This window comes from Oncorhynchus masou, chromosome 8 (assembly GCF_036934945.1).
Source record: "Oncorhynchus masou masou isolate Uvic2021 chromosome 8, UVic_Omas_1.1, whole genome shotgun sequence".
NCBI classification, from domain to species: Eukaryota; Metazoa; Chordata; class Actinopteri; order Salmoniformes; family Salmonidae; genus Oncorhynchus; species Oncorhynchus masou.
This window is the reverse complement of record NC_088219.1, coordinates 8,851,342-8,878,461: the sequence shown is the minus strand read 5'-3', so window position 1 is coordinate 8,878,461 and position 27,120 is coordinate 8,851,342. Positions and strand designations below refer to the sequence as shown.

Below are 27,120 nucleotides of genomic sequence, written 5' to 3'. Positions count from 1 at the left end.
ACACAGAACATGAAACATAATACAGAAGGACATAATACAGAATGACATAATACAGAATGACATAATATAGAATGACATAATACAGAATGACATAATATAGAATGACATAATATAGAATGACATAATACAGAATGACATAATACAGAATGACATAATATAGAATGACATAATATAGAATGACATAATACAGAATGACATAATATAGAATGACATAATATAGAATGACATAATACAGAATGACATAATATAGAATGACATAATATAGAATGACATAATACAGAATGACATAATATAGAATGACATAATACAGAATGACATAATATAGAATGACATAATACAGAATGACATAATATAGAATGACATAATACAGAACATCATTAGACAAGAACAGCTCAAGGACATACATTTGTTTTTAAAGGCACACGTGGCCTACATATCAATGCATACACACAAACTATCTGGGTCAAATAGAGGAGAGGCGTTGTGCCGTGAGGAGTTTGCTTTATCTGTTTTTTGAAACCAGGTTTGCCGTTTATTTGGGCAATATGAGATGGAAGGAAGTTCCATGCAATAAGGGCTCTATAATAATACTGTACGTTTTCTTGAATTTGTTCTGGATTTTGGAGACTTTGGGGTGGGGGGGGGGGAGAAGACCAGCATGTCTTCATCACTGAACGTTCCATTCCTCTTTGCTTCTCTTCCAGCGTTTTTTGGAGTAGTCGTCGTTAAGTACATGCCAGATGCTGTCAGCTTTTTCCCAGCGAACCTCAAAGGACCTGAACTTACGCTTGGGGATGTTACCATGACACCGTCTACAGGGAGATAACACCGTTTTTTTTTTTTTAAATCATTGAATTGATAACCAATGTATAATTTATAGATCAGTAATAACAATCTATTGACGGCTGTAAAACTGGTAAACAAGTCTACGATCCTAGCAGCAATGCACATGTACTGTGTGTACACTGTGAGAATGTAGGCTGTTTAAAATGAAGAGGTTGTTTCTGACCTGTACAGCTTGTTGATGGAGATTTTCTTCTGAGGATAGCCTTCAGGCAGTTCCACCATTCTGATGTCATAGTTCTTCTGTGCAATCCCCTGAGAGAAAGAATATTTTACTATAACACGAGTCTGTTTAATCTGTCCGTCTGTCTGTCAGAAGACCAATTGGTATATGAATAACATTGTAAAAAGTAGAATAAAATGTCAGATTTATCAACAACATGTCTAACCAAGAGGAAACTATCTGACTCTGCCTCTAGCACCACCTAGTAGGAAGTCATCTGGAAACCAGCTTCAACCAGTCTTGTAGTTAGTCAGATGCCGTTTAGGTTCACAAGTACAAAGGATGTGACAATGACTAGAAAATAAGTGGAGCGTTTCAAAAAATAACATTGAAATGTCTCTGCAATGCCTGGGTAGCTGGGACGAACTAAACTAGAAATCATACGCATTTCACACACACACACACACACACACACACACACACACACACACACACACACACACACACACACACACACACACACACACACACACACACACACACACACACACACACACACACACACACACACACACACACGTCCTCACCATGTGGATATAGGGCCACATCTCCCAAAGAGAAATGTTTGTGTTGTCAACGATGATCGGATCCACACCTCTGTTCATGGCTTTAAAAACTGTCAACACAAGCCAGAGTAACAGTACTTTAAAGAAGAACAAACGATGTGTGTGTAATGACATGACGAGCAGAATGTTTCTGCTTTTGCCCCCAGCCACCACAATACACACCATCCTCTCTATTCTGCTGATGGTTGCGGTGAAAGTTTTCTTTGATGTAGTTGCTTCTTTCATGGTACCTGTCAGTGGAGAAAATTTCTCCTTTCAGTCCAAGTCTTGCATATTTGTCCCAGAGTTCACTGGAAAGCAAAAAGGAAATCATATCATTAGATATTTATATATTTCAAATAAAGTGTTTCAGTCTATTCAAAATTAGAACCATCCTGGTTAAGTGTGCCTTGAATTCTAAATAAATCACAGACAGTGTCACCAGCAAAGCCCCCCCCCCCCCACAATCATGCAGACATGACCACACATGCAGAGATCATCCATTCATCTACTCTGTGTCTTACAAAGACACGGTGGTTGGAACCCAAAATCGCAAATTTGGACTCATCAGACCAAAGGACAGATTTCCATTGCTCATGTTTCTTGGACCAAGCAAGTCTCTTCTTCTCATTGGTGTCCTTTAGTAGTGGATTCTTTGCAGCAATTTGACCACGAAGGCCTGATTCACACAGTCTCCTCTGAACAGTTGATGTTGAGATGTGTCTGTTACTTGAACTCCGTGAAGCATTTATTTGGGCTGCAATTTGAGGCTGGTAATGAACATATCCTCTGCAGCAGAGGTAACTCTTCATGAGAGCCAGTTTCATCATAGCGCTTAATGGTTTTTGAGACTGCACTTGAAGAAAATTTTCCAGATTGACTGACCTTCATGTCTTCTAGTAATGATGGACTGTCTTTTCTCTTTGCTTATTTGAGCTGTTCTTGCCATAATATGAACTTGGTATTTTACCAAATAGGGCAATATTTTGTATACCACCCTTACCTTGTCACAACACAACTGATTTGCTCAAACGCATCATCAAGGACAGAAATTCCACAGTTAACAAGACACACCTGTTAGTTTAAATGAATTCCAGGTGACTACCTCATTAAGCTGGTTGAGAGAATGCCAAGAGTGTGCAAAGCTGTCATCAAGGCAAAGGGTGGCTACTTGAAGAATCTCAAATATAAAATATATTTAGATTTGTTTAACACTTTTTTGGTTACTACTTGATTCCAATATGTGTTATGTCATAGTTTTGATACCTTCACTATTATTATACAATGTATAAAATAATACAAATAAAGAAAAACCCCAGGAATGAGTAGGTGTGTCCAAACTTTTGACTGGTACTGTATATTAAACAACAAAATGTATATGGGGGATTGGAAATTATGCAGACAATTACATTGATAGAAGCCACAATCTTCAATATTAGCAATATTAAAAAAGTGTTTAGGTGATGCTTCAGAAAATGAACTCACGATCTCAAAACAATTCATATTTTGACAAAAAAGACTTGGGATAAGGCAGACTCCCAATAGATTGGATTGATTAGCTTACTTTGCCTTCTCTGTCTTTCCAACTCCTGGCAAACCTCGAAGGATGAACAGTTTCTTCATGTATCGATTTTGTCTTCTCCCTCTCGCCATTTGTCTTTTACTTCAGACTGCTTCACCACCAACTACAGTACACAGCACAACGGCAGCTGTACTCTGTTTACAAGACACGTCCTCCCGCCCAAGAACTGAAACCAACAAAATAAGTGAAACCAAACCCCCATAACCGTTCTGGATTCATATCAGTCTAATGTCGATGCTGATTACACGCAAGTAAGTATTGTATAGCCCGTCTGTATTTTGTATGATTAGGTGCTATTAAATAGCTACTTGTCATTTTAATGAAATTATTTCAGACCAGTGCAGATTAAGGAAAGGAAACAGAAGGAGGGGAAGCTTCTTTAGACTAATGAAATTCTGCCATAGTTCACTAGTGATTCCGATTATTTCGGTGAGCCGGCTCATTTGGCTCCGTTCACGTAAAGGAGCCGGCTCATTTGGCTCCCAAACGGCTCTTCGTTGAATTGTTTTTTAAATAGACACAGAACATGACAAATTGCACATCTCCCATGTAAATCCCAAATAGGTAGGCTACCAGTATGTCATAGTGAAATTCGCATTCAAATACATTTTTACCTGGACAAATTATTAGATTGCCTGCAAAACAATGTCTTGATTTTTTTATTCACTGAAACAAATTCACGTGGACCAGATTATGTATTGTTGTTTCTTCAGTGAGGACACACCACTCTTTAGATAATGATTTGTTTTACATATCTACAGAAAAACCTGGTTTTGAGCTCAAAAAACGATAGTAGCAGTATGCAAATCGGGAAGCCAAATGAACGGCTGGGATTCGGCTCCCGACGTTCACCAAAAAGATCCGTTCAAAAAAGGGCCGTTCATTCGCGAACGACCCATCACTAGCGTTCATGGTCTGAGTTAGAAGTAGATGTCATTTTCCACTACATATTCCAAACATGATCATTAGATCTTGACTTGTCCGGAATAATCTGTCGTTCTGCTCCTGAACAGGCAGTTAACCCACTGTTCCTAGGTCGTCATTGAAAATAAGAATTTGTTTTTAACTGACTTGCCCAGCTAAATAAAGGTATTTTTTAAAGAATATTTAAAAAAAATTAAGGAATGAAAAATAACTAAATGTAAGAATGGATGGAAGGAAAAAAGGAAATAAGAGAGTGCGAAAGGAAGGTAAGAAGGGATGAGGGAAGAAAGCAAGGACTAAAGGGAGGATACACTGGAAATATTCAAACACAGCCTGAGCGTCCCCTCTCTAAGCACGGTTCCCAGTGCACACACCTGTCCTCACTTGACCGGCTAATCATCCAATAGGTCGGGCCCAATTAGCGCCGTGGGTAACGTCTTGACTGGAGGGCGGACGTGCACATTTAAACCACAGCAGGCTCACCTTGTCTTCTATACACGATGGAGGGGTTTATGTTTTCTCCATACAACTTTAATGGCTATCCGGGCTGCGGTCCCATGATGGCTCCTATCCTCCACGGCAACCCGAAGTTCAAGCCTCACACCTGGGGTAAGGGGAGCATCTACGTGCCTCCCGAAGCGCTGGACTACCTTGACGGGTGTAAACGGGCCCAGCTGAAGGCCATCCTGTCTCAGGTGAATCCCAACCTTACACCTCGTCTCCGGAAGGCAAACACCAAGGAGTTCGGGGTTCAGGTCAATGCCCAGGTCGACGCGATGGTCCAGTGCTCCCTCGGACCCAAGACGCTGTTCTACCGGGAGAGGAAATTTCCGTTATTTTCGAAGTCGCCTGTGACGTGCCAGCAGAGTCCCTCGGCGGCTTCTTCTCTGGACCCGAAAGCGTTGCCGAGCACTCCGGTAAACAACGTGCGCTTCTCGCGACCCCTCGCTATCTACTCTCCGGTGTTTGATCGCCGGTTCTTCGCGCTGCCGGTGAAAGCGCAGGATGACAGCGTGTGCTGTGAGGGAGGAGAGGGGGGCGGTAACGGGGCTAGTGAAGAGGATGGCGAGACCGACGTTACCGAGCAGAAAACGGAGGACCAGGTTAGACCAGAGATCCCGCGTGAGGTTGTCAGGAAACCCCTACACCAGACGCCCAAAGGATTCAACTTCCAGGTCAGTCGTTCCCGGGGTTTATACTAGGGGAGAAAACGAATTCAGAATGTCATCGATTCTGAAACATGAATTGAGGACTACCTTATATTTTGTACTGTGTAGTGTTATCTGCAATGCGTCCAATTTGCCACCAATATGCCTTTAAAAAAAACCCCCACTTCTATTTGAAATGCCAGTCATCCTATATAGGATGTTGCATATTTAGAACTTTTGATTTGAATGATTCACTTGTTTCGTCTGTAGTTTCTGGAGCAGAAGTACGGATTTTTCCACTGCAGCCAGTGTAACGTCCGTTGGGAGAGTGCCTATGTGTGGTGCATCTCTGGAACCAGTAAGGTAACGGATCAGTCACTGTATGTCTCTGCCAACGGAAAAATTAGTTTAAAGTTCTGGTCAATAAGCCTTCATGTGCATTGCTTTTGTACTTTTGCTCTGAGGCACATGAGTAGACAGTAACACTATACACTCTGCCTTTCTGGACTGTCCTTCAAATATTTATAAAGTTTAATGAATGACTTGTTTCCTCTTTAACCATGGTCGTCTCATCACCCCCTCTGTGAACTCAGGTGTACTTCAAGCAGCTCTGTCGTAAGTGCCAGAATGGATTTAACCCCTACAGAGTGGAGTCTATCCAGTGCAAGGTGAGGTGTGGGGGGAACACAGCAGGTGCTCTGCATGGTACCTATACCCCTTCAGCCTCCGAGGTCACGCATTAAAACAAGGGATGAGGGGGGGGGGGGGTTCTAGATTATGTAGCTTTACTTTCATTGTCTTATGTTATTGATACACGGCCTACAGGGACAACTGACATGTCTACCCCCCTTCACCAGCAGGGGTCAATGTTGCTGTAATTATTCTCCTGTCTCTCAGGTGTGTTCCCAGACCCGGTGCTGCTGTGAACAGAAGGAGAGGCACATTGACATGAAGAGACCTCATAGACAGGACCTGTGTGGCCGCTGCCGGGGAAAGAGGATTTCCTGTGACACTACCTATAGCTACAAATACATTGTCTGAACTTAAACCATCCCTGCCACAGGCCTAACTACAGATCTAGGATCAGATTGAGGCCCATCGTCACCCAATCATCCATAACCTTTTGGTTGACATATCTGAATTTAGATCAGTGGTTAGTGGAAGATGGATGTAAAAACCAGTTTTCTAATCCTGCACTTAAAGGGGTGCATGTTTTTTTTTGCCTTTGCTTTAACACCTGACTCAATGAATAGACTTGAGTTGATGAATTTAATTGGATGTTAGCGCTAGGGCAAACTATACATGTGCACCCCCTTTGGGTGCCCAAGATTGTGACTCATTGCTGTACGCACAGATCTAGGATCTGATTAGGGAACTGCCAATCCTAAACTTACTTCCCTTGGCGGGATGCACAACCTGACTTTATACCAGTATCTGGGGCCACAGTATCCTACTCGGAGCCTTCCCACATGGCAGGCTAAACACTATGCCACAGAGGTAGAAGTTGACCTTAACCACAGCTCTAGGATCAGGTGGACCTTCCTCCAATCCTATCCACGGTTGTTAGGGAGGTTCAGTGGTCAACTTGTTTCTTACCTGCCAAGGTCCTGTCCTTGTCTTAAATAGCCTGCCTCAACTTTTATACTCTTTCCACCGTGATCAACTGAGTGACTCTCAACCTTTTTTGTAAATATTAAATAAATTTATTGCAGCATTAACCTATTTTTTTCATGGCTTTTCTTTTGTGGTGTTCATGAACTAGCTCATCCAATGCACTCTGCTACAGCTAACAGTTAATGTGACTGTTTGGTGATTCCTTTAACAGGGCAACAAGAACACAACTGAGCTGTACGGCTTTTGATTCCTATCAACAGAAGTGAACCGAAAGGGCACAAACATTTTTTGTTTTTTGAGAGGTCTTTATTTTGAGACATGGCATCAACTCAATGACTTCACAAAGCTGTAAAACTATTTACAAAGTGGGAACTGTCTTCCTCTACAACGCTTTAAAAATGTGCTTTCTTTTTCTTGATGCGCACTTTCTCTCGCACACAAACCTTTGCATCTCATACAAACGCATCTATCAGATAGCATATGAATCTTCTGAATACATGTCGTCCATTACAATACACACATGCATGGCAGTTAAATCAGTTTGAATTGAAGGAACGTGGGGGAAAATCTATAAAGCTGGTCAGGAATAGGATAGAGCTTAACCGGGTCTAGACTAGACTGAACTCGTGTAGAAAGGAATCACAAGTGACTGACCACCACAGGACGTGTCTATGGCCCTGTTCCAATACTTTAATAATGCATCCTTCCTTGGCCACTGATCAGACCTTACTAGTATCAAACCTCTAGTATTTGAACCTTAACCACCCTGGTCAGTGATTCCTTCAAGGCAGGATGGAAGTTAAGGACTTAAAGTATTGGAACAGGGCCCAGCAGGTATTTGAACAGGAGCTCATGTTAACATTTAAACCAGTGGATGTCAGCACACGTCCATGTGACGGAGTATTTAGTGTGTGTGTACAACTGTACTCTTTTCCCCCCCTCCCCATGTCACGGAGTATTTAGTGTGTGTACAACTGTACTCTTTACCCCCCCCCCCCCTCCCCATGTCACAATATAGGATGGTCACGGTAACAAATGGTGTGTGTACGTAGACCCACGATATGCTACACCGTATAGCCAGTGTGTACATACTAATCAATATAATGGTCTAAGGTTGGCTAGTCTTACAGTGGTCTTGAGGAGCTGGTTCACTAATACACGAGAAGCGTTCAGGTTCAGAGAACCAGGCAACAAGATTAAACACATGAATACTAGTCTGTGTCCTGTCTCTTCACACGACGCAGCTCCATGTGGAGGGGCAGCGATGCAGACGGATCCTAACAGTCTTCATCGTGAATGCCCACTTCTGTCAGTTGTAGAACTAAACATCGTCCGGGTAACCAATGCTAAGTAGAGGCTGTGGATTCTAGAATACAGCATTCCTCTAGGTCAAGCAGTGCACATTTTCCCCTAAAGAGACTCTTTAAACAGTAGATACACACGTGGTGAGATATACAACCTTCCAGTCCTTGGCCTCTATCTCTCTCACACAGATAAACAGCATGATTGAATGTCTCTCTCAGTAGTAACGGCTCCCCCTCTCCTCCTAAAAGTCCATGTTAGTGCAATAGAAGCTAGGACTCTGGGACATTCATCCACAGGTGAGGCGTTAGGTAGTGGATCCCCAGGTTACCTGGTGGTAACAGGTAGATACTCCCCCCACCCTAAGGTGTCACTGAGATCAGGTATTTTCATTCACAGGTTGAATCTGATATCAGGTCAGGTAAATCCTCAGGTTCATCAGGCGTTTCACGTATGGCCTTCGGTCTCTCTCAGGGACTTAGGTCTTTTAATCCACCGGTGTGGTTGAGATCTTCAGGTGTGGCCAGCATCATCAGGCGTTTCACGTATGGCCTTCGGTCTCTCTCAGGGACTTAGGTCTTTAAATCCACCGGTGTGGCCAGCATCATCCGGAGTGGTTGAGATCTTCAGGTGTGGCCAGCATCATCAGGAGTGGTTGAGATCTTCAGGTGTGGCCAGCATCATCAGGAGTGGTTGAGATCTTCAGGTGTGGCCAGCATCATCAGGAGTGGTTGAGATCTTCAGGTGTGGCCAGCATCATCAGGAGTGGTTGAGATCTTCAGGTGTGGCCAGCATCATCAGGTGTGGTTGAGATCTTCAGGTGTGGCCAGCATCATCAGGAGTGGTTGAGATCTTCAGGTGTGGCCAGCATCATCAGGTGTGGTTGAAATCTTCAGGTATGGCCAGCATCATCAGGTGTGGTTGAGATCTTCAGGTACAGTCAGCATCAAGTGTGGCCAGCATCATCAGGTGTGGTCAGCATCAGGTATGGTCAGAATCATCAGGTGTGGTTGAAATCTTCAGGTGTGGCCAGCATCATTAGGTATGACCAGCATCATAAGGTGAGTCTATCAGGTATATTGACCCTCAGGTGTGAACACCAGAGGGTTGTTTAGGGTTCAGGAGCCCCCCCACTCTGAGTATGGGCCAGGCGGTGTGACCCACCTTCCCCAGGTAACGGGACAGGGGTGTACCACCCCCTCCGATGGCGCAGCAGCACCCCCACCCCGCCTCTGCACCTTGGGCTGGGTCAGGAGGAAGAGGAGGAAGGAGAGGGGCCAGACCTTGTGTGTCTAAGACTGGTTCTGGATGTGTGTAAGGGGAGTACGGGAGGTGTGGTCCACGAGGTGGGATAGCAGGAAATGTGTGTGTGTGCGTAAGGTCGGGCAATGTGTTACCTGGTTTGAGTGGAGTGTGTGTGTTAGGGCTGAGGTTTGGAATGCACTGTAACGAGTGTGTGTGAGAGGCCTGATGTATGTTTGTGCACTCACAGTGGGGTCTGGAGAGGTCTGGGGGAGGCCAGTAGAAGTCTATGAGTAAGGGCAGAGACAAGTCTATGGTTGAGCCGGAGGGAGAAGCCAGAAGTGAGGCTGGGTTTGGGGCAGTAGAGATGGTGGTAGTGGTGTTATGGTCGGGGGTAACAGCACCATCTGAGATGGAATCAGGGGCAGTAGGGGTGACAGGGAGGATGAGGTTTGTCGGGTCAAGGCTAATAAGGGTGGATGAGGGGTACGGGGGGGGCTGCTGTGCTGCTGTCAGAGGCTTGTCCCTGAGGCAGAGGAGTCGGGGAGGTAGGTGTTGACCACCCGGTATCCCTGAGCGCGACGGATCATGTCCCGGATCTCCCCGTTGAGCTCCAGCAGCTTGGAACAGATAAGGCTGAGGTCTTGGCGTGACCCAACCAGGGCGATGGTCCCCGTCTGGCCCAGGGTCTGGTGTCGGAAGTAGACATTGAGGAGGGTCTGCACCTCGCTCTCTGACCCACCGCCAAACACACCATTAGGCCACAGCCTCCTGGAAGGGGGGTAGAGGAAGAGAGAAAAGGATCAGTGATCAAAATGAGTATTGTAAAAGTTTTGTGATCTTTCTCAGTCTGTCTTTACACCACTGATGAGGACAGAGTATTTATTCTCAGCAACATAACAATATAGTGTATGTGTGTGTGTGAATGTGAATGTGTGTGTGAATGTCTGTGTGTGACTGTTTGTGTGTGTGTGTGAATGTCTGTGTGTGACTGTTTGTGTGTGTGTGTGTGTGTGAGAATGTGTGTGTGTGTGTGTGTGTGTGACGTGTGTGTGTGTGTGTGAGAATGTGTACGTGTGTGTGTGTGTGTGAGAATGTGTGTGTGTGTGTGTGTGAGAATGTGTGTGTATGTGTGTGCGTGTGTGTGTGTGTGTGACGTGTGTGTGTGTGTGTGAGAATGTGTGTGTGTGTGTGTGTGTGACGTGTGTGTGTGTGTGTCGTGTGTGTGTGTGTGTGTGTGTGTGAGAATGTGTGTGTGTGTCTATGCATGCTTGTTTTGTATCTCACCTGCACTCGTGGATGTAGCGTATGGCCTTGCTGAACTCCTGGTTGTTGAGGCACTCCAGGATGGCCTGTACGGCTGCCTCGGGGGTGCTGAAGCTGGGCAGGGCGGCAGAGGCCTGGGTCTGGGTGTGGGCTAGGTGTGTGTGTTCCAGGTTGCTAGCCACCGCTGCCTCTGCTGCTCTTAGACTGGTCTTTAGGTCACTCAGCTCTCGAGACATGTTAAGCAGCTAGAGAGGGGAGAGGGGGGAGGGAGGTGGAGGGAGAATGGGACCGAGATAGAGATGGAGAGAGAGGGGGGGAGGCATGGAGAGAGAGTGAGAGAGGCAGGGAGAGATGGAGGGAGGGGAGAGTGAGGGGGCGAGAGGGAGGGAGAGACAGAGGGGAGAGGGAGGGGGGGACGTGTAGAGAGAGGGTGGGAGAGAAGGAGGGGAAGAGGGAAAGAGAGAGGGAGGGAGATGAGTGTGTGCCCATATATATTACTTTTGTGAAAACAAATCAACGGATCAACGTAAAGAGAGGAAGAAATGAAAAAAAGCTAAAATAATCTCTTGATTCATCTTCAACAGGTACACAACAGCCAACAAAGCTGACTAACGAAATACATTGAGTGTGTGTTTGTCTGTTTATAGAATTGTCTCTAGGTCGCTTCTGAAGCATCAATCGCAGTCATTCTCTTACCTCAGGCACAGCGCTGACAGCATGGACCTGTCCAATCAGCTTGCAGTAGGACTGGAAGAGGAGGAGCAGCTGGAAGTGAAGCTTGTAGAGACGCTGACACAGCTCCAGTTGCTGAGAGGAGAGAGAGGACGGATTTATAGACAGTACAGTACAGGACACACATACAATCCTCAACCTGAGCCATCTAAATCAATTCATACATTGTATTGTTGTGTTGGTTATATTGGCCGCAGTAGAATCAGCAGTTACTGAAAAGGAACACTAAAGGGTGAAGTGAGAAAACATAGTAGATCATATTAAATCATAGTAGATTATAGTAAATAATAGTAGATCATATTAAATCATAGTAAATAATAATAGATCATAGTAGATCATATTAAATCATAGTAGATTATAGTAAATAATAGTAGATCATAGTAGATCCAATAAAATCATAGTAGATCCAATAAAATCATAGTAGATCATATTAAATAATAGTAGATCATATTAAATCATAGTAGATCATATTAAATCATAGTAGATCATAGTAAATCATAGTAGATCCTATTAAATCATAGTAGATTATAGTAAATAATAGTAGATCATAGTAGATCATATTAAATCATAGTAGATCATATTAAATCATAGTAGATCATATTAAATCATAGTAAATAATAGTAGATCATATTAAATCATAGTAGATCCTATTAAATCATAGTAGATCATAGTAAATAATAGTAGATCATAGTAGATCCTATTAAATAATAGTAGATTATAGTAAATAATAGTAGATCCTATTAAATCATAGTAGATCATAGTAGATCCTATTAAATAATAGTAGATTATAGTAAATAATTATAGATCATATTAAATCATAGTAGATTATAGTAAATAATAGTAGATCATAGTAGATCATATTAAATCATAGTAGATCATATTAAATCATAGTAGATCATAGTAAATAATAGTAGATCATAGTAGATCCTATTAAATCATAGTAGATTATAGTAAATAATAGTAGATCATATTAAATCATAGTAGATTATTGTAAATCATAGTAGATTATAGTAGATCATATTAAATCATAGTAGATCATAGTAAATAATAGTAGATCATATTAAATCATAGTAGATCATATTAAATCATAGTAGATCATAGTAAATAATAGTAGATCATATTAAATAATAGTATATCCTATTAAATCATAGTAGATCATAATAAATCATAGTAGATCCTATTAAATCATAGTAAATAATAGTAGATCATATTAAATAATAGTAGATCCTATTAAATCATCATAGATAATATTAAATCATAGTAGATCCTATTAAATCATGGTAGATCATTGTAGATCGTATTAAATCACAGTAGATCATTGTAGATTATAGTAGATCCTATGTAATCATAGTAGATCCTATTAAATCATAGTAGATCATAGTAAATCATAGTAGATCCTATTAAATCATAGTAGATCCTATTAAATCATAGTAAATCATAGTTGATAGGACTTAGTAAAGCACTTAGTAAAGGACTTAGTAAAGCACTTAGTAAAGGACTTAGTAAAGCACTTAGTAAAGGACTTAGTAACTGACAGTAAAGCACTTAGTAAAGGACAGTAAAGGACAGTAAAGGACTTAGTAAAGGACTTAGTAAAGGACTTAGTAAAGGACAGTAAAGGACTTAGTAAATGACAGTAAAGCACTTAGTAAAAGACAGTAAAGGACTTAGTAAAGGACAGTAAAGGACTTAGTAAATGACAGTAAAGCACTTAGTAAAAGACAGTAAAGGACTTAGTAAAGGACAGTAAAGCACTTAGTAAAAGACAGTAAAGGACTTAGTAAAGGACTTACTGCCAGAGATTCCATTTGCTACACAGCGAGAGAGCATGTTACGAGGCGAAAGAGAGAGGGAGGCGAGAAACACACATCAATCAAACACATGCAGTAGAGTAGAGTATAGCATAGTATAGTATAGTGCATAGAAGCATAGTGGGTAGTATAGCATGTAGTAGAGTATAGTATTGTGTATAATATAGTATAGTGTTGTGTTGTGTATAGTATAGCATAGTATGTAATATAGTATAGTGTGCAGTAGAGTATAGTGCATAGCATGGTGCATAGTATAGTGTATTATATAGTATAGTGCATAGTATAGTGCAGTGTATAGTGTAGTGTATAGTATGGTATGTAGTAGAGTATAGTGTGCAGTAGAGTAGTGTGATTAGTATAATATATAGTATAGTGTGTAGCATCGTATATACTATGGTGTATAGTATAGTGCAATGCAGTATAGTACAGTGTATTGTGTATAGTATAGAGTGTAGTATAGCACAGTGTGTGGTATAGTGTGTAGTATAGTGTGCAGTAGAGCATAGTGTGTAGTATAGGGTGTAGTAGCGTAGAGTATAGTGCATAGTATAGTATAGTGTATAGTGCATAGTATAGTGGAGCATAGTGTATAGTATAGTGTATAGTGTACAATATAGTGTATATTACATAGTATAGTATAGTGTATAGTGCATAATGTAGTATAGTGTATAGTATAGTGCATAGCACATAGTATAGTAGGGTGTGTAGTAAGGTATAGGGTGTGTAGTAGAGTATAGTATGGTGTAGTGTATAGTACAGTGTGTATAGTGTAGTGTATAGTATAGTGTGTAGTAGAGTATAGTATGGTGTAGTGTATAGTACAGTGCATAGTATAGTGTGTAATAGAGTATAGTATATAGTGTGTCGTATAGTATAGTGTGCAGTGTATAGAATATAGTACATAGTGCATAGTATGGAGTATATTATAGTATGTAGTATAGTGTATATTTTAGGGCGGCAGGGTAGCCTAGTGGTTAGAGCATTGGGCTAGTAACCGAAAGGTTGCAAGTTCAAATCCCTGTGCTGACAAGGTACAAATCTGTCGCTCTGCCCCTGAACAGGCAGTTAACCCACTGTTTACATCATTGGAAATAAGAATTTCTTCTTAACTGACTTGCCTTATAAAGGAATAAATAAATAGTGTGTTGTTGTGTAGTATAGCATAGATTGTAGTATAGTGTATGGAGTATCGTATAGAGTACAGTAGTGCATAGTATAGTGGACAGTGTGTGATCAGTTTATGGTTTTAAACTACAGTGAGACAGGTGGGTGTTGTCAAGGGGACTTATTGATTCCTTACCTTCTCCTCTGAGTCTCCTGGCTGACAGGTAATCACGCCATCGCCAGGGCACCTGGGAAACGTGTCCTTACAGTTCCTCAGCCACTGGAAATGAAGAAGACAAAGTGAAAAGGAGGGGAAGAGAGAGAAAAAGAGAGAGGGGAGGAGTGTTACTTATCAGGGTTTGTTAGACTGGGCTAGCGGGTCAAAACCTCAACTAACAGACTGTAGCGTACATTCTAGGCTTTTCTGTCAAGTACAACTGTAGCACTTCAGCGTCAGGGGATCTGACATTTTTTCTAAATGTACTGTAACGGGCCTCTGGAGACACTGTAGTGTCATCATAGAGTTCTGTAGCACCTTGGGTTTGAGAAAAGAGCTTTACAGATAAAAGTCATTACCGTTATGGATAGTAGTGACTTAAAAGGATATTTCAAGATTTTGGCAACGAGGCACGTTACAGTGCATTTAGAAAAAAATTCAGATCCCCTGACTTTTTCCACATTTTGTTACATTACAGCCTTATTCTAAAATATATATATTTTTAAATCCTCATCAATCTACACACAATACCCCATAATGACATCACAATACCCCATAATGACATCACAATACCCCATAATGACAAAGCAAAAACTGGTGTTAGGACATTTTTGCAAATGTATTCAAAATAAAAAACAGAAATACCTTATTTACGTAAGTATTCAGACCATTTACTATGAGACTCGAAATTGAGCTTAGATATTTCTACCACTTGATTGGAGTCCACCTGTGGTAAATTCAACTGATTGGACATGATTTGGAAAGGAACACATCTGTCTATTTAAGGTCCCTACAGTTGACAGTGCATGTCAGATCAAAAATCAAGTCATGACATAGAAGGAATTGTCCGTAGAGTTCTGAGACAGGATTGTGTCGAGGCACAGATCTGGGGAACGGTACCAAAAAATGTCTGCAGCATTGAAGTTCCCCAAAAACAGAGTGGCCTCTATCACTCTTAAATGGAAGAAGTTTGGAACAACCAAGACTCTTCATAGAGCTGTCCAAGGCCAAACTGAGCAATCAGGGGAGAAGGGCCTTGATTAAGGAGGTGACCAAGAACCCAATGGTCACTCTGACAGAGCTCCAGAGTTCCTCTGTGGAGATGGGAGAACCTTACAGAAGGACAACCATCTCTGCAGCACTCCACCAATCAGGCCTTTATGGTACAGACGGATGCCACTCCTCAGGAAAAGGCACATGACAGCCTCCTTTGGGTGCCTTTTGGCAAACTCCAAGGACTCTCAGACTATGAGAAATAAGATACTTTGGTCTGATGAAACCAAGATTGAACTCTTTGACCTGAATGCCAAGCGTCACGTCTGGAGGAAACCTGGCACCATCCCTATGGTGAAGCATGGTGGTGGCAGCATCATGCTGTGGGGATGTTTTTCAGCAGCAGGGACTGGGAGACTAGTCAGGATCGACTGAAAATGAACGGAGCAAAGTACAGAGATCCTTGATGAAAACCTGCTCCAGAGCGCTCAGGACCTCAGACTAGGGCGAAGGTTCACCTTTCAACGGGACAACGACTCTAAGCACACAGCCAAGACAATGCAGAAGTGGCTTCGGGACAAGTCTCTGAATGTCCTTGAGTGGCCCAGCCAGAGCTCGGACTTGAACCTGATCGAATGTACCTCTCGAGAGATCTGAAAATAGCTGTGCAGCGACGCTCCCCATCCAACCTGACAGAGCTTGAGAGGATCTGCAGAGAAGAATGGGAGAAGCTCCGCAAGTACATGTGTGCCAAGCTTGTAGCATCAGACCCAATAAGACTCAAGGCTGTAATTGCTGCACCAGAGACTTCAACAAAGTATTGAGTAAAGGGTCTGAATACTTATGTGAATGTGATGATAATTCAGTTTTCAAATTTTTATACATTTGCCAAAATATCTAATAACCTGTTGTTGCTTTATCATTGTGGGGTATTGTGATGTCATTATGGGGTACTGTGAGGTCATTATGGGGTATTGTGATGTCATTATGGAGTATTGTGTGTTGATGAGGGAAAAAAACAATTGAATCAATTTTAGAATAAGGCTGTAAACGTAACAAAATGTGGAAAAAGTCAAGGGGTCTGAATACTTTCCGAATGCACTGTATCTACTTTCCCAGAGTCAAATGAACTTGTGGAAACCATTTTTATGTCTCAGTGTGTAGTATGAAGGAAGTTACAGGTAGTTTCATGAGCCAATGCTAACTGAGCGTTAGCACAATGACTGGAAGTCTATGGGTATCTACTAGCATTAGCATAAAAATGGTCTCCACAAGTTCATCTGACTCTGGGGAATTAGATAAAGGACATCATTGCCAGATAAATCAAAGTCAGTATCTTTATGGGTGGTAATGTCTAAGCAGATCACAGTCAGTGTCGTAATGGGTTGTAATGTCTAAACAGATCACAGTCAGTGTCGTTATGGGTGGTAGTGTCTTAACAGCTGTACATAGCCCACCTATATTTTAGCCCAAACAACTACCTCTTTCCCTACTGTATTTAGTTATTTTATTTATTTTGCTCCTTTGCACCCCATTATTTTTATTTCTACTTTGCACATTCTTCCATTGCAAATCTACCATTCCAGTGTTTTACTTGCTATATTGTATTTACTTTGCCACCATGGCCTTTTTTTGCCTTTACCTCCCTTATCTCACCTCATTTGCTCACATCGTATATAGACTTGTTTATACTGTATTATTGACTGTATGTTTGTTTTACTCCATGTGTAACTCTGTGTCGTTGTATGTGTCGAACTGCTTTGCTTTACCCTGGCCAGGTCGCAATTGTAAATGAGAACTTGTTCTCAACTTGCCTACCTGGTTAAATAAAGGTGAAATAAATAAATAAAAAAAGTATCGGTATGGGTATTTAGTGTCTTACTGAGACTGCGGCCTCTTCTCTGTTGTTGTAGGTGTCCAGATACTCCTGCAGCTCCAACACACTGAACTTCATCTTCTCTAGTAAACCATAGGAGATGATCTGGAGTGAGGGAACAGAAGAGGAGAAGAGGAGGGGAGTAGTGGAGAAGGATAGGAGAGGCAGGAGGAGAGGAGAGCAGAGGAAAATAGGGGAGAGAAGGATAGGAGAGGTAGGGGGAAAGGAGAGGCAAGAGATAGGAGAGTCAAGAGGAGAGGAGAAAGAGTGGAGAGAAGGAGAGGAGAGGTGGGAGGAGAGGCGGGAGGAGAGGAGAAGGAGAGGGATAGGAAAGGAGAGGAGAAGGATAGGAAAGGAGAGGAGGAGAGGAGGAGAGGATAGGAGAGGAGGATAGAAGCGGGAGGAGAGGAGGAGAAAGAGAAGCGTAAGATGCAGGAGGACAGGAGAGGCGGGAGGAGAGGAGAAGGAGAAAGAGAGGTGTAAGATGTAGGAGGAGAGGCGGGAGGGAAAGAGTTAAATATATAAGAAGTTGTTCATGTATCAACTAGAGTTCTCACCATACCAGAATTTAGACTTAAATACCAATACCAGGTTTAGAATCAGGATTCTCCACACCGTCACCATACTCAATACCAAAACAATACCATGGCAAAAGAGAAGGCATTAACCAGTCAGAGAACAGCAGTTGATGCAGACAGATACAATTTTGAGTTCAATATCATTCGATTTAAAAAAAAAATTTACATCAACATTTTTTCAGACAGCCATGTTATGCATTAACGAATAAATTACACAATCATACAATTAATTTGACTCTGTTTTGTTTTTAACAATTTAACTACATAACAACATAATGGTAAGCATTTTACAGATAGAGGCGTTGTTGTGCCCTCTTCACGACTGTGTTGGTGTGTGTGGGCCCAGGAAAATTCCGTAGTGATGTGGACACTGAGGAACTTGAAGCTCTCGACCCGCTCCACCACAGCCCCTTTGACGTGGTTGGGGGTGTGCCCTAACCCTTAAAGAGTTATAGTCTGTATGGACTTTGTTTTGCGAACAAGAAAAACGGTGTCAACATTTCTACATGCCGTGTAGCATTACTCAAATGTGGGGCTCTAACATGATGCAGCCCAGACTCCCAGCCCAGACTCCCAGCCCAGACTCCCAGCCCAGACTCCCAGTCCAGACTGCCAGCCCAGACTCCCAGCCCAGACTCCCAGCCCAGACTCCCAGCCCAGACTCCCAGCCCAGACTCCCAGTCCAGACTCCCAGCCCAGACTCCCAGCCCAGACTCCCAGTCCAGACACCCAGCCCAGACACCCAGCCCAGACACCCAGTCCAGACTGCCAGCCCAGACTCCCAGCCCAGACTCCCAGCCCAGACTCCCAGTCCAGACACCCAGCCCAGACACCCAGCCCAGACACCCAGTCCAGACTCCCAGCCCAGACTCCCAGCGCAGCCTCCCAGCGCAGCCTCCCAGCGCAGCCTCCCAGCCCAGACTCCCAGCCCAGACTCCCAGCTCAGACTCCCAGTCCAGACTCCCAGTCCAGACTCCCAGCCCAGACTCCCAGCCCAGACTCCCAGCCCAGACTCCCAGTCCAGACTCCCAGCCCAGACTCCCAGCGCAGCCTCCCAGCCCAGCCTCCCAGCCCAGACTCCCAGCTCAGACTCCCAGTCCAGACTGCCAGCCCAGAATGCCAGCCCAGACTCCCAGCGCAGACTCCCAGCGCAGCCTCCCAGCCCAGCCTCCCAGCCCAGACTCCCAGCCCAGACTCCCAGCTCAGACTCCCAGTCCAGACTGCCAGCCCAGAATGCCAGCCCAGACTCCCAGCGCAGACTCCCAGCCCAGACTCCCAGCGCAGCCTCCCAGCGCAGCCTCCCAGCCCAGACTCCCAGCCCAGACTCCCAGCTCAGACTCCCAGCTCAGACTCCCAGCCCAGACTCCCAGCTCAGACTCCCAGCTCAGACTCCCAGCGCAGACTCCCAGCCCAGACTCCCAGCGCAGCCTCCCAGCGCAGCCTCCCAGCCCAGACTCCCAGCCCAGACTCCCAGCTCAGACTCTCAGCGCAGACTCCCAGCCCAGACTCCCAGCTCAGACTCTCAGCGCAGACTCCCAGCCCAGACTCCCAGTGGGTAAGTGGAGCAGACAGGGTGTGTGCTATAATGGGGGTAGGCAGGCTGTGCTGATAAAGGCTTGATCCATGAGACATTTGACAGAAGAACTGAAAGTAACAAATGATAGTACGAGAAAGTACAGACGTTTTGGTATACCTTGCAACACTAGTACCAACTCAAACCTAAAAGTTTGACATTACTTACTGATTACAATCAATGGACATTATTGTTTGATATTTCTATGAAAACACCAAATAAATTGCTATATTTTCAGTCATACAAATGCTATGGTTTGTGTCGAGTCAGCCCTGCTCACCGTATCAGCGTCTACGTAGAGCGTGGGGCAGTCGGAACACGTTGTCAACATCTCAGATGACCTCACGAACTTTGACCCGATGCCCCTCAGGCCGTCTCCTAGGTAACCAGCGGCGTCACTGGTCAGGGAACAGAACTTAGTCTGGATGTTCTGAGAAGAGAGAGAGAGAGAAAGAAAGAGGAGGAGACATTTAATGTTATATAAAACAGTTACACCAATGACATCACCCCCAATGACTGTTACACCAATGACTGTTACACCAATGACATCACCCCCAATGACTGTTACACCATTGACTGTTACACCAATGACTGTTACACTGTTACAATGACTGTTACACCAACGACATCACCCCCAATGAATGTTACACCAATGACTGTTACACCAATGACTGCATAGCACTTTCCAGAGTTTGATCAGTTGATTTATTGATTGACTGACTGACTGATCAATCGACTGATTGATTACCTGGAAGAGCGATGAGAAGACGTGGAAAGTATAGACGGCACAGGATCCGTCTGAGTCGGTTACCAGCTGGTTGATATGGCAACGCCACGCCTCCTCTGCGTCATCACAAACAGTGGGCTGGAACGCAGCCAGGATGGCGGAGAAGAACGGTGAGGGGGGAGGAGGAAAACCAAGGTCCTCTAGGTCATCCACGTCATCACGGAGACTGTCAACACAGTAACGGGAGAGACAAATTGGACAGGCACACAATAAGTTAGACATTGATTTAGGAGTGATCTCCCCACTACTCATTGATATAGGACGGCGGCAGGGTCGCCTAGTGGTTAGAGCATTGGACTAGTAACCGAAAGGTTGCAAGTTCGAATCCCTGAACTGACAAGGTACAAATTTGTCGTTCTGCCCCTGAACAGGCAGTTAACCCACTGTTCCTAGGCCGTCATTGAAAATAAGAATTTGTTCTTAACTGACTTGCCTAGTGAAATAAAGGTAAAATTTAAATTAAATATAGAGGTGATATCACCACTACTCGTTGATATAGGAGTGATACAACCACTACTCATTGATATAGGAGTGATACAACCACTACTCATTGATATAGGAGTGATACAACCACTACTCATTGATATAGGAATGATATCACCACTACTCATTGATTTAGGAGTGATATCACCACTACTCATTGATATAGGAGTGATACAACCACTACTCATTGATTTGGGAGTGATATCCCCACTACTCATTGATATAGGAGTGATACAACCACTACTCATTGATATAGGAGTGATACAACCACTACTCATTGATATAGGAGTGATATAACCACTACTCATTGATATTGGAGTGATACAGCCACTATTCATTGATATAGGAGTGATACAACCACTACTCATTGATTTGGGAGTAATATCCCCACTACTCATTGATATAGGAGTGATACAACCACTACTCATTGATTTGGGAGTAATATCCCCACTACTCATTGATATAGGAGTGATATAACCACTACTCATTGATATAGGAGTGATATCCCCACTACTCATTGATATAGGAGTGATACAACCACAACTCATTGATATAGGAGTGATATCCCCACTACTCATTGATATAGGAGTGATACAACCACAACTCATTGATATAGGAGTGATATCCCCACTACTCATTGATATAGGAGTGATATCCCCACTACTCATTGATATAGGAGTGATATCCCCACTACTCATTGATATAGGAGTGATACAACCACTACTCATTGATATAGGAGTGATACAACCACTACTCATTGATATAGGAGTGATATCCCCACTACTCATTGATATAGGAGTGATACAACCACTACTCATTGATATAGGAGTGATACAACCACTACTCATTGATATAGGAGTGATACAACCACTACTCATTGATATAGGAGTGATATCCCCACTACTCACTGATATAGGAGTGATATCCCCACTACTCATTGATATAGGAGTGATACAACCACTACTCATTGATATAGGAGTGATACAACCACTACTCATTGATATAGGAGTGATATCACCACTACTCATTGATATAGGAGTCTCTGTCTGGGTCTGTTCCTGAGTAGAACCTAACATTGTTAATCATCAAAGAAAATGTAAATGTATTCCTTCATCACTGTATTCATACGTGTCCCACACCTGGGCAGACAGCTAGCAAGGCGCTATGGGTTTCTGGTTGCTATGTGTGTGTGTTCCAGTACCTGGGCAGACAGCTAGCAGGGCTCTATAGGTTTCTGGTTGCTATGTGTGTGTGATTCAGTACCTGGGCAGACAGCTAGCAGGGCTCTATAGGTTTCTGGTTGCTATGTGTGTGTGTTCCAGTACCTGGGCAGACAGCTAGCAGGGCTCTATAGGTTTCTGGTTGCTATGTGTGTGTGTTCCAGTACCTGGGCAGACAGCTAGCAGGGCTCTATAGGTTTCTGGTTGCTATGTGTGTGTGTTCCAGTACCTGGGCAGACAGCTAGCAGGGCTCTATAGGTTTCTGGTTGCTATGTGTGTGTGTTCCAGTACCTGGGCAGACAGCTAGCAGGGCTCTATAGGTTTCTGGTTGCTATGTGTGTGTGATTCAGTACCTGGGCAGACAGCTAGCAGGGCTCTATAGGTTTCTGGTTGCTATGTGTGTGTGTTCCAGTACCTGGGCAGACAGCTAGCAGGGCTCTATAGGTTTCTGGTTGCTATGTGTGTGTGTTCCAGTACCTGGGCAGACAGCTAGCAGGGCTCTATAGGTTTCTGGTTGCTATGTGTGTGTGATTCAGTACCTGGGCAGACAGCTAGCAGGGCCCTATAGGTTTCTGGTTGCTATGTGTGTGTGTTCCAGTACCTGGGCAGACAGCTAGCAGGGCTCTATAGGTTTCTGGTTGCTATGTGTGTGTGTTCCAGTACCTGGGCAGACAGCTAGCAGGGCTCTATAGGTTTCTGGTTGCTATGTGTGTGTGTTCCAGTACCTGGGCAGACAGCTAGCAGGGCTCTATAGGTTTCTGGTTGCTATGTGTGTGTGTGTTCCAGTACCTGGGCAGACAGCTAGCAGGGCTCTATAGGTTTCTGGTTGCTATGTGTGTGTGTTCCAGTACCTGGGCAGACAGCTAGCAGGGCTCTATAGGTTTCTGGTTGCTATGTGTGTGTGTTCCAGTACCTGGGCAGACAGCTAGCAGGGCTCTATAGGTTTCTGGTTGCTATGTGTGTGTGTTCCAGTACCTGGGCAGACAGCTAGCAGGGCTCTATAGGTTTCTGGTTGCTATGTGTGTGTGATTCAGTACCTGGGCAGACAGCTAGCAGGGCTCTATAGGTTTCTGGTTGCTATGTGTGTGTGTTCCAGTACCTGGGCAGACAGCTAGCAGGGCTCTATAGGTTTCTGGTTGCTATGTGTGTGTGTTCCAGTACCTGGGCAGACAGCTAGCAGGGCTCTATAGGTTTCTGGTTGCTATGTGTGTGTGTTCCAGTACCTGGGCAGACAGCTAGCAGGGCTCTATAGGTTTCTGGTTGCTATGTGTGTGTGTGTTCCAGTACCTGGGCAGACAGCTAGCAGGGCTCTATAGGTTTCTGGTTGCTATGTGTGTGTGTTCCAGTACCTGGGCAGACAGCTAGCAGGGCTCTATAGGTTTCTGGTTGCTATGTGTGTGTGTTCCAGTACCTGGGCAGACAGCTAGCAGGGCTCTATAGGTTTCTGGTTGCTATGTGTGTGTGTTCCAGTACCTGGGCAGACAGCTAGCAGGGCTCTATAGGTTTCTGGTTGCTATGTGTGTGTGTTCCAGTACCTGGGCAGACAGCTAGCAGGGCTCTATAGGTTTCTGGTTGCTATGTGTGTGTGTTCCAGTACCTGGGCAGACAGCTAGCAGGGCTCTATAGGTTTCTGGTTGCTATGCGTGTGTGTTCCAGTACCTGGGCAGACAGCTAGGGTCTAGAAACCCCAGCGGGGGTCTACAGAGCTCCATGCTGTGTCCATGGTGACCGTGGTGTTCCAGGTCCAGAGTGAAGCTCTCCCCCTCCCAACAGTCAGATCCCAGGGCCTGGGGAAGGTCATTCACACTGAGAGACAGGTCATCGTCTTGGCCCTGGGGAAGGTCGTTTACACTGAGAGACAGGTCATCGTCCTGCCCCTGGGTGTCTTCATCATCACCACCCTGGAGGAGGAGGAGGGGGGGGGAAGAGGTCCAAGGCCTCTGTCTAATTGTGGTTTTGAAGTCTTTGTGTGTGTGTGTGTGTGTGTGTGTGTGTGTGTGTGTGTGTGTGTGTGTGTGTGTGTGTGTGTGTGTGTGTGTGTGTGTGTGTGTGTACTAACCCGTAGTCCTCCCTGCTCGTCGTGTGGAGGTCCCTGACTGGTACCTGGTGTGGTGGCGTTGAGGGATTGTGGGTCGGCTGACGTGGTGTCGCACGACGTAGAGAGAGAGTCCGTGTGGTTGGTCTCCTCTGACGGAGAGAGATTAGTCTGCAGGGTAAGGCAACATAAGACATCTCATTTTCTGAAACGAACAATGAATCCTAAATATACAGGACACCTCAAACCCTGTCACGAGGACTCCATGTTTCCAAATCCTGGGGTCAGTTTTAAGATTATGGCCGTACTTGGCCGTTTTAGTGATATTCATGTTGTGTTCTGTTGAGGTTGTGCTATGTTCATCTCATGGTCAGTACTAACTTGTGAGTGTAGTTGTGAGTGTAGTTGTGGTGTGTTGAGGTTGTGCTATGTTCATCATATGGTCAGTACTAACTTGTGAGTGTAGTTGTGAGTGTAGTTGTGAGTGTAGTTGTGGTGTGTTGAGGTTGTGCTATGTTCATCCCATGGTCAGTACTAACCAGTTGTGAGTGTAGTTGTGGTGTGTTGAGGTTGTGCTATGTTCATCCCATGGTCAGTACTAACCAGTTGTGAGTGTAGTTGTGGTGTGTTGAGGCTGTGCTATGTTCATCTCATGGTCAGTACTAACCAGTTGTGAGTGTAGTTGTGGTGTGTTGAGGCTGTGCTATGTTCATCTCATGGTCAGTACTAACCAGTTGTGAGTGTAGTTGTGGTGTGTTGAGGCTGTGCTATGTTCATCTCATGGTCAGTACTAACCAGTTGTGAGTGTAGTTGTGGTGTGTTGAGGCTGTGCTATGTTCATCTCATGGTCAGTACTAACCAGTTGTGAGTGAGACAGACTCTGACTGGTAGAGGACTCTTCTTCCTCTGATGATTGGTCAGAGTCCTGTGGGTCTTCTTGTCCCAGACTGGGGGTGCTGCCTGAGTGTTGACTCTCCTCTAACAGGTCACCAAGCTCTGTGCTGTCCAGAGAACGCCTCCGTACACCCCAGTTAAAGTTATCCACGCTCTCGCCCTGAAAACACACACACAGGTCAACTTAAGCAGTGCTCCTCTGCAGAACTCATATCTGGCATGCATTTGTTCAAAACGGCACACAAATGTCATCAGACTGAAAAGGATCATTCACAGAAGTTACAGAGTTACTTTGGTGAAAAAACAACAACAAAAAAACATGTAAAATGTAATTTAGAAATTCAGGGAGAACTAATCACTTTACCTATTCATGGGCTGCATCTTTCCTCACTATATTGTTTTGAGCTGATACGCGACTGAGCATTCTAGCGCATCGACAATGAGCGCTGATGAAGATTTTATCTAAAGTGTATTTACAGCGGCTTGGAAACTCGATGACATTTCAATAGGAGGCAAAAACTTAATAAGAAAACCTTTCATCATTTCGATGTCACCAGATTGACTTTTGATGCAGTTTAACGTTAACTGTTCCACTGGATGTCAGAAGGTGAATTCACCAATTTGTAAGTCGCTCTGGATAAGAGCGTCTGCTAAATGACTTAAATGTAAATGTAACTAGCTCGCTGAGATTGAGCGGAGGCCACCGGATTTTTAGCTAGCTGGTGTTAGCCTCGCTAGCTATTTTTTTTGACAAACTTTGCTAGCTATTGACAACATTGCCATCTGTCTTAAGTAAATTTGACGACAATGATAATGCTTGGCAAAGTTGTTTCCTTCTAAATATTTGACTACTTTAGCAATTACGTTGTATTTCCAGGCACTATAGTGTAATTCGACCGCGTTACGGAGGTGCAACCTATGAATATCAGCATCTGTAAGTTACCATAACAACACTACAGCACTGTTATGAGCTCATGCACAGAACGGCTGACTGGATCACCCTAGCAACAGGCATTTAAGTGTGACATCATTAGTGCTGCCTACTACACAAGCTTCACATTCACAGCGTGAGACAGAGCTTACCTGGAGCTCCTAATGCAGCAGAGGGGAGAGAGAGAAATACAGAGTTACAGAGAGAGAGAGAGAGATGGGGGAAGAGAGAGAGAAGAAGAAAACATTACAGAAACAGAGTGTTAGGGACAGAGAGAGCTAGAGAGAAGACAGGCATACACAAAAGAGAAAAGAAGAGAGAAAGGGAGAATACTGTATATACATTTGTAAAAGCAAAGATGTACATGAGTAACGTCAGTGTGGGAGTGGCCTGGTGCTCTCTTTGGTAACAGTCTAAGTGGGTGTGGCCGGTCTCCATAGTAACAGTATGGGGGGATGTGGCCTGTGTCCATGGTTACCCTTATCGTGGGTGTGTCTCTGTCTCCATGGTAACTCTCTCACCTCTCCGTCCTCCAGCTCTACATCCAGGAAGTCAAAGTCTCGGAACACTCTGAACTGCTGCTCCGACGCCGTGTCATCCAGCGTGTCTTCTCTGGTTCCTCCCTCCTCCGAAGACACGCCGCTCCCCTGAACCTCCATCATCATGTCCAGGTCCCCACAGGACGAGAAGATCACCTGTAGGGACAGGTAACCATGACGACAGGTTTATAACAGTGTCATAACAGTCTGCACCTCCATCAGCTCCAGACCACCTGTAGGGACAGGTAACCATAACGACAGGTTTATAACAGTGTCATAACAGTCTGCACCTCCATCAGTTCCAGATCACCTGTAGGGACAGGTAACCATAACGACAGGTTTATAACAGTGTCATAACAGTCTGCACCTCCATCAGCTCCAGACCACCTGTAGGGACAGGTAACCATAACGACAGGTTTATAACAGTGTCATAACAGTCTGCACCTCCATCAGCTCCAGACCACCTGTAGGGACAGGTAACCATAACGACAGGTTTATAACAGTGTCATAACAGTCTGCACCTCCATCAGTTCCAGATCACCTGTAGGGACAGGTAACCATAACGACAGGTTTATAACAGTGTCATAACAGTCTGCACCTCCATCAGTTCCAGATCACCTGTAGGGACAGGTAACCATAACGACAGGTTTATAACAGT

At 44.2% G+C, this 27,120-nt stretch overlaps 3 protein-coding genes across 9 annotated transcripts in view; 1 reads left to right on the top strand and 2 right to left on the bottom strand.

The window, feature by feature from the left end:
• Window positions 1–254: 254 nt before the first annotated feature.
• Window positions 255–3,534, bottom strand: LOC135543843 (NEDD4-binding protein 2-like 1). The gene is made up of 5 exons (XM_064971168.1): window positions 3,176–3,534; window positions 1,795–1,922; window positions 1,594–1,682; window positions 1,010–1,098; window positions 255–812 (listed from the first exon to the last, which is right to left on the bottom strand). Exons 1-5 carry the CDS (start codon window positions 3,262–3,264, stop codon window positions 668–670), a joined length of 540 nt encoding a protein of 179 aa, XP_064827240.1. The 5' UTR covers window positions 3,265–3,534; the 3' UTR covers window positions 255–667.
• A 745-nt stretch (window positions 3,535–4,279) lies between these two features.
• On the top strand, window positions 4,280–6,412 carry zar1l (zygote arrest 1-like). Its single transcript, XM_064971167.1, has 4 exons — window positions 4,280–5,292; window positions 5,536–5,628; window positions 5,859–5,933; window positions 6,163–6,412. Exons 1-4 carry the CDS (start codon window positions 4,618–4,620, stop codon window positions 6,304–6,306), a joined length of 987 nt encoding a protein of 328 aa, XP_064827239.1. The 5' UTR covers window positions 4,280–4,617; the 3' UTR covers window positions 6,307–6,412.
• A 757-nt stretch (window positions 6,413–7,169) lies between these two features.
• LOC135544042 (protein furry homolog) overlaps window positions 7,170–27,120 on the bottom strand; it is a 154,718-nt gene continuing 134,767 nt past the window's right edge. For 4 of the 7 annotated variants that reach the window (XM_064971394.1, XM_064971397.1, XM_064971396.1 and 1 more), the window contains exons 53-64: window positions 26,445–26,618; window positions 24,958–25,152; window positions 24,123–24,269; window positions 23,723–23,964; window positions 20,322–20,526; window positions 19,854–20,003; window positions 17,429–17,527; window positions 14,533–14,616; window positions 13,215–13,232; window positions 11,386–11,496; window positions 10,711–10,934; window positions 7,170–10,194 (exon numbers count right to left, since the gene is read on the bottom strand). In XM_064971394.1, coding sequence (XP_064827466.1) covers window positions 9,936–10,194; window positions 10,711–10,934; window positions 11,386–11,496; window positions 13,215–13,232; window positions 14,533–14,616; window positions 17,429–17,527; window positions 19,854–20,003; window positions 20,322–20,526; window positions 23,723–23,964; window positions 24,123–24,269; window positions 24,958–25,152; window positions 26,445–26,618 — 1,908 coding nt within the window. In that variant the 3' untranslated portion in view covers window positions 7,170–9,935. The remainder of the gene's footprint in view (window positions 10,195–10,710; window positions 10,935–11,385; window positions 11,497–13,214; window positions 13,233–14,532; window positions 14,617–17,428; window positions 17,528–19,853; window positions 20,004–20,321; window positions 20,527–23,722; window positions 23,965–24,122; window positions 24,270–24,957; window positions 25,153–26,444; window positions 26,619–27,120) is intronic. The other 3 variants (XM_064971395.1, XM_064971400.1, XM_064971401.1) reach the window with 1 other exon arrangement.

Excerpts from the sequence above, each read along its gene's own strand:
- LOC135543843 (XM_064971168.1), bottom strand. The coding sequence starts at position 3,264 with ATGGCGAGAGGGAGAAGACAAAATCGATACATGAAGAAACTGTTCATC. Across the intron at positions 1,923-3,175 it reads GGAAAGACAGAGAAGGCAAA|TGAACTCTGGGACAAATATG; the intron begins GTAAGCTAATCA and ends TTTGCTTTCCAG. Across the intron at positions 1,099-1,593 it reads TGTGGCCCTATATCCACATG|GGGATTGCACAGAAGAACTA; the intron begins GTGAGGACGTGT and ends TCTTTCTCTCAG.
- zar1l (XM_064971167.1), top strand. The coding sequence starts at position 4,618 with ATGGAGGGGTTTATGTTTTCTCCATACAACTTTAATGGCTATCCGGGC. Across the intron at positions 5,629-5,858 it reads GCATCTCTGGAACCAGTAAG|GTGTACTTCAAGCAGCTCTG; the intron begins GTAACGGATCAG and ends CTGTGAACTCAG. Across the intron at positions 5,934-6,162 it reads TGGAGTCTATCCAGTGCAAG|GTGTGTTCCCAGACCCGGTG; the intron begins GTGAGGTGTGGG and ends CCTGTCTCTCAG.